The sequence below is a fragment of the Palaemon carinicauda genome, chromosome 6 (genome assembly GCF_036898095.1).
Source record: "Palaemon carinicauda isolate YSFRI2023 chromosome 6, ASM3689809v2, whole genome shotgun sequence".
Classification (NCBI taxonomy): domain Eukaryota; kingdom Metazoa; phylum Arthropoda; class Malacostraca; order Decapoda; family Palaemonidae; genus Palaemon; species Palaemon carinicauda.
The window spans coordinates 18,111,238-18,118,409 of NC_090730.1; the positions used below are offsets into that span (position 1 = coordinate 18,111,238).

Consider the following 7,172-nt stretch of genomic DNA (forward strand, 5'->3'; position numbering starts at 1 on the left):
ATGATTTAGAACTTAACCATATCCTTATGTACATACGTTTTTTATAGATTATGCAACATTGGGAGTGATCATTTTCTATTAGTCAAAATCCCTCCTGCACTCACATATGAACATCTAGTTGACAAGAGAATTAGTTTTAAGTTTTCTTAAGCAATATGAAATTGAATAAATCTATACAACAATGCTTCCTCGCATATGTTAGTGTGTGTCACATCTTGTGCTTAACGTTTTATGTGTATATATATATGTATATATATATATATATATATATATATATATATATATATATATATATATATATATATATATATATATATATATATATATATATATATATATATATATATATATATATATATATATATATATAAATATATATTTATATATCTCCAGATATGAAGTTTGTTCATCTTTTTCTATTAACTATATTTCTGATTCTGTAAGTCACAAGAACGTCATTTCCTATATCGTTCAAAAGGATAATATTAATTAATTCATATCCTGACATTCTTTCAATCTCTGTTTCAGACGATATTATTGACCTTGGCTGAAGTTACGTCAGATCATTACCAATCAATTCATATTACTCTAATAGGCCTTCACGTTTAGTTTACCCCCATTTTTTTTAATACTTTCTGCTCGAAAATCAAAATTACAATACTAAACGCTTATTCTCTTCACCATTTCTCTTAGCTTCACTAGCACTAGGGCCTCTTTTATTACTACTATAATATGATAAATTAATAATAATTTCACTAATTTGAATTGGTGAAGAATATATACTCGAGTAACTACCGTTTACCTTGATTTAATTAAGAAAATTATCATACCCAAGGCAGCCGCTTCATCTATTCCATCCTATTAAATTTCATACTTGACTAATTAGCATATCAACATAGACCAGACATCGTAATCATGAATTTTACTTCGAAGGTATGTGAAATTAATTATAAACAAACCAAAGCTAAGCCTACTGAAAGCCTTACCAAAGTACTATATGGCCTTACATAAGGGAAACCTCGTTGTGGCTGGCAGCACTGGACAACATTACGGTTTTATTGTGGCCTCATCTAGCCTTCCTACACTGTTTAAAAAAAAACCGTAATTTTAATCGGAAATTCTCCGTGAAAATACACTGTTTTCAGCCGTGTTACAGTAAAATACAGGAGACCGTAATTTGATTTTACTATGGTATTATCTTTTACGGGTTGGTGACTAATATCACTCCATTACGTCAATATATCCGTTTTTAAAATGGTGAATAGCTGGCAACATTTATGCCAGGTTTACCGTTTTTCACAGCAAATCATTTAACAGTGTAGTGCTATGGGGGGAGAAGAGGAGTCGTAAAAACCGGAATATGGACTCAAGTATGGTATATAAAGGGGCAGCACCTCAAGATGGGAACGCACTCCTCCAAGAGAGCTGGTCAGGACAACATGAAGGTTTGTAGATCTCTCACTCAGCCGACTTTTCATATTAATAAGTCTGATTATTTCCCCTAGAAAGTTATAAGGTACCACAGTTTGTACAGTGGTTTAATGTGACGTGAACCGATTGAAAAAGAGAATTAGTATTGTTTTTCAACGTATATTTTATGAAATAGTTTACATTTATTCATTGTGCCTTCACTACCTTGGGATTGAGTGATTTCTTTTGTGCATTCTGCTGGTGATTATTAGAATAATAATATTCGTGTTTTTTTAATATGGGTTAATTGTGAGTGATTATTTCTAACAATCTTCTTCAGATTTAAGCAGATTTGTTTTTTCAGCAGCTTTATTAAGCTTTCTTGTGTTTACATATTGATTTGAAACCTACTGATTTTAAATGAATATTTTTCAAATTTCATTTATAATCTAGTGTGTTTTAGTCTCTTGTAGCAAAAAAGGGAGCTTTTTCATATGCTCCTTAATACATCCATGAAGTGGTCGACTATAATTTGATACAATCTAGTAAGGAAAAACAATCTTTGCCAAAGGAAGGTAAATAAGGAAATTAATTTAAATCTGTTAACGAATTCTTATTTTTAGTAGAAAAATAATTTTCATAAAAATAGAATCGCTTATCACAGACTGATATTTTAGATCAAATCGAAGAGTTATGTCGTAGTTAAGAAGCGTTGGATTTCACATACAATGTAACCTTTCTTTCTCTCTTAATCTTTTCGTAATTTAAAGAAATTCAAAATCTTCGCAGTCCAAGATTTGAGTTTTCACAAAATGAACCTACTTGTCCTTAGATAAAGCGAATCTCTTACTCATTAAAAGTCGTATAACTCCCATAAGTTCAATGCATCAAAGAAAAATGTTTTAATTTTCTTAGTATTATTATACTAACGAGAATCGTTATCAATTAGCATGAGGCATTTTTACTCTGCCTAATGATATCTGAAAATCATGACATTATTGTTCCAGGGTCCCTGACTGGTGAACGCCAGGCTAGGGTTCGAGTCCCACTCAAACTTGATAGCTTCTTTGGTCGCTGCAACCTCACCATCCTTGTAAGCTAAGGATTGGGGTTTAGGGGAACCTATAGGTCTATCTGCTGAGTCATCAGCAGCCACTGCCTGGCCCTCCTTGGTCTTAGCTTGGATGGGGCGAGGCTTATATGTATATATGATCAGTCTCTGGGGAATTGTCCTGCTTGATAGGGCAATGTCGCTGGTCCTTGCCTCTGCCATTCATGAGTGAACTTTAAACCTTTAAATAGTTTTTTGGGATCTTTTTTTCTTTATCTTATCCTGCGTTAATCTTCTCTGTCTGAAAATGGCTATTGTTTGGCTCCATGTTTTTTAAACATTCCGCATGAGTTTTCGTCATTTCCGTCAGATGGCATACATGACTAATCTTCAAACCTTTAAACATACTGTCCTGCTCGATAGGGGACTGTGTCTCTTACCCCTGCCATTCATTAGCGGCCTTTAAACCTCTAAACATACTGTCCTGCTCGATAGGGCAATGTCAACGTCTCTTGCCACTGCCATTCATGAGCGGCCTCGAAACCTCTAAACATACTGTCCTGCTCGATAGGGCAATGTGTCCCTTGCCCCTGCCATTCATTAGCGGCCTTTAAACCTCTAAACATACTGTCCTGCTCGATAGGGTAATGTGTCTCTTGCCCCTGCTATTCATGAGCGGCCTTTAAACCTTTAAACATACTGTCCTACTCAATAGAGTAATGTCAACGTCTCTTGTCCCTGCCATTCATGAGAGGCCTTTAAACCTTTAAACATACGCCTCACGCGGCGGGTTCCCTAAGCAAAAGCTACATATAATCCAGCATAAGACAGCAAATGGTGATAACTAGTTATGTTATGTTATAAACTACTCTCTGTTTCGTATACTTAAAGATGGTCATTGGGGACTACATAAGTGTAGAGCCACTTGATCTACGCCTGGAATCTTCTGCCTCTTAAGAAGGTGTAACTCTTTCCACACCATAACATTTCTTGGAATTGCTGATTTTGATTTTTATAGGCAGGGTATTTTACGATCTATAGAAATCGAGCTTATTCTGAAAATATTTCTTCTTGTTTACATTTTAATACTTTACATCTGGGCATTTGTTTACTTTTGTGTTAATTATATCCCTTTTAAGAAGAATGAAGAATTTTTTACTGATTGGTGAACATTTGTATAAAAAACTATAATGTTTCATGACTTCAGTTTTCGGTAGCTACACTGTTAAAAAAATCCGCAATTCTAATCGGAAAGTCTCCGTCAAAATATACTGTTCTCAGCCGTATTTCAGTAAAATACGGGCGACCGTAATTTTACCTTACTTTGTTAGTATCTTTTAAGGGCTGGTGACCGTAATATCACTCATATACGTCAATATATCCGTTTCTAAAACGGTGGAAATCCTGGAATGTAAGTTACTAAACATTTACAGCTATTCTAATGCAAATTCTTAACAGATGTGGTTGTGGGGGGCCTATTGGTAACGTCCCAGCTTGGTAATATGCCAGACTGGGTTTCGAGTCCCGCTCAATTTTGATAAATTATTATTATTATTATTATTATTATTATTATTATTATTATTATTATTATTATTATTATTATTATTATTATTATTATTAGCTAAGCTACAGCCATACTTGGGAAAGCAAGATACTAAAAGCCCAAGGGCTCAACCAGAGAAAACTAGCCTAGCGAGAAAACGAATTAAAAAAAAAAACTAAGAACTTACTAATGAACAATTAAAACAACATACTTCAAGAACATCAACAACATTAAAATAAAATCCTGTAGTAGTAAGAATAGAATCTAAGACATTGCTTCGGCTTCTTAGATAGATATATTTATGATGATTTTCTCTATGCTTCCAGGCGATGAAACTACTACTGATCAGCTGCTTAGCAGCAGTTTCCCTCGCTCAGAACTCTGGCAATACACGTTTCTTTCCTGCTGGAGGACTCATAGGCGGAGGTTTGTCTCAGACTTGCAGGCGTTGGTGCCGAACTCCCGAGGGACAGGCCTACTGCTGCGAGGGCAACAACGAGCCCGAAACCCTTCCCTTCGTCAAGCCAGGTCAATGCCCTCCCGTAAGGCCTCAGTGCCCACCCGTCAGGGCCTTTGCTCCCCCTCAAACATGCTCCAATGACAGCAAGTGCGGAGGCGTCGACAAGTGCTGTTACGACAGGTGTCTTGAGGAACACGTTTGCAAACCACCATTTGGATCTGGAGGCTTCGGTGGATTTGGAGGTGGATTGGGAGGAGGATTCGGAGGTGGATTCGGAGGGGGCTTGGGAGGTGGATTGGGAGGATTCGGAGGTGGATTCGGCCGCTAATCAAATATCAGTTATCATAGAGAATCATTTCTACTTTTGCCCTTTTTTTATATATTGTCTAAAACTTTTATTTAAGATTTTGCTCTGTTGTACCTCTTCAGTGTAACTGTTATACATGTAACTTCAATAAAAAGTTTGACACAGTTTTATTTTAATTTTCTTGCAATAGTTAATGATTCCCGATAAATTGCAACGCAAAATGTCATTAGATTTTTAAAGATATAATCTTGATATTCCTCTGTTCCAAGAGAAATAGAATATTACGAAAACCCCCAGAACTGGGCTCGAGAAAAAAAAAAGATGGTATAAATGTTAGCAAATATAAATATAGTACCGCTATGAGAATATAGCAGTTTGTTAAGTATTCAGAAAAAAAGTTTTCATGTATTGCCATTATCAGCAAAGCTTTACTCGTAAGAGCTACCAATATTTTTTTTGGTTTGCTGTGAGATATCAGGCATAAGTCTCCCACTATCACAAATCCGCGGTTAGCTAACGTGGTGATTATAACTAGTCAAACCCCAGACATGAATAAAGACATGTCTGAGGGTTTTGTCCTGCAACAAACTAGAGACGGCTACATTTGCTGTTGTTGCACACACATATATGTGTGTATATATATATATATATATATATATATATATATATATATATATATATATATATGTGTGTGTGTATATCCATACATATATATGCATATATTTAATTTCGGTCTCGTGTCCTAGAAAAACACTTAATGTCTGACCAAAGTATGTCCATAAACCTTATTAATACAAGTATAAGTATGGGATGGAGAGCCTTTGGGAAACAAAAGGAGATTATGAAAAGTAAAATGAACTTAAACAAAAAAACTTGGAGCTTTACTGAAGCCTTAGAACATTAGCGAGTTATATCTCAAATAGCTATGGAAAGAATAATGATTCGAGTAACACTAAGATAGAGAAAAAGAGCAACATGGATATGACAGTAAAGTAAACTAGAGGATATTCTAACATGTAAGAAAAATAAACAGACATGGGTAGGACATATAATGAAAATGACAGATAATAGATGGATAAGAAGAATAACAGACTGGGCTCCTAGAGATTGCAAATGATGCAAATGAAGAAAGAGACGGCAATGGATTGAAAAGCTAAAACAATTGCCGGTATTGACTAGTATAGAAAGATCATAAACAGACAAAGTGGGAGGACATGTCTGAGGCTTTTGTCCTGCAGGTTACTAGTTGTTGCTGCTGATGATGATGATGACATATATTATTATGGTCCTGGGTCTGAGCACCAAAAATATATATTATATATTACAGCTGGCAAGTTACACAACCTCGTGAGTTCCAGACTCACTTGTTTTTTCTTTTATACAAATATGTTACACTGAGGAAACTATATAACTCCCAGATGGCAATACATAAAAACACTGAACATCCAAAGGTCTCTTAAGTAAACTAAAAATAAACTGGGTAATTGATAGAAAGAACTATTCAAAACAACCTCTTACTTTGATTCTTAAACAGGAATACGAGGGAGCTCTGTAAGAAACACTGGTGATCGAAAAAATACACACTTTACAAAAATATATTTATTCTATGAAAAACTACAACACTTTGAAAGAATTCTCACCAAAATAAATCACTCGAAATATTGAATCTGAACAAAACCTTTGACTAAGACAAGAAAAAGATACTTATGAAAATTATGCAAACACTTGACTCGAAATATTAAATCTGAACAAAACCTTAGACTAAGACAAAAGAATATTCCACTGAAAATTATACAATCACTTGTTTCACTGAAAATTAAACTTTACACAAATATCTAATCTTGATAATTAAAGAAAATAGTTAACCTTTAACACTCAAATGATTAAACTCTTATTGAAGTTCACATAAAAGTAACTGATAAACTTATACGAGTTTTTAGCTCACATGAAGTAATCGAACAGATAAGCCAACCTAAATACAATTCACGTTTTCAAATAAATCTCACAGAGCCAGTTACTATTATATATATAATACCAGCACTTACAATAACTCAAAAAATTTGAAATCACCTTTAATGTTTTGTTAACATTTGAACACACTACACACATTATATGTTGGGTATAAACTTAATCACTTTGGTGAGGACACACACTCGAGGGACTTGAGAGAGTGATGCAAACTTGGCTCTTACAAAGGGACAGGCTGGTTCTCTTCTGCTGCAATTCATCCCTGGGGGTGCATATATATTGACTTAATAATTCTAGATCCTTCTAGGTTAGGGGGTGTAGAAGCTTGGGGGCAGTGCCTAACAACGTAAGGTTGTCAAAGATCAGGTATCGAACAGGAGAATCTAACCTTGCTTGAAGGGCAACCGACTTTCTGCAGCTCCGTCCACCTCCG

At 34.9% G+C, this 7,172-nt stretch overlaps 1 protein-coding gene across 1 annotated transcript; it reads left to right on the forward strand.

Moving 5' to 3' along the window:
• Positions 1–1,339: 1,339 nt before the first annotated feature.
• LOC137642032 (uncharacterized) lies at positions 1,340–4,922 on the forward strand. Its single transcript, XM_068374592.1, has 2 exons — positions 1,340–1,445; positions 4,331–4,922. The coding sequence occupies exons 1-2, from the start codon at positions 1,401–1,403 to the stop codon at positions 4,790–4,792; spliced, it is 507 nt and encodes a 168-aa protein (XP_068230693.1). The 5' UTR covers positions 1,340–1,400; the 3' UTR covers positions 4,793–4,922.
• Positions 4,923–7,172: the final 2,250 nt, after the last annotated feature.

Coding starts and splice junctions, on each gene's coding strand:
- LOC137642032 (XM_068374592.1), top strand. CDS start 1,401: ATGGGAACGCACTCCTCCAAGAGAGCTGGTCAGGACAACATGAAG. Junction 1,446..4,330: donor CTGGTCAGGACAACATGAAG/GTTTGTAGATCT, acceptor CTATGCTTCCAG/GCGATGAAACTACTACTGAT.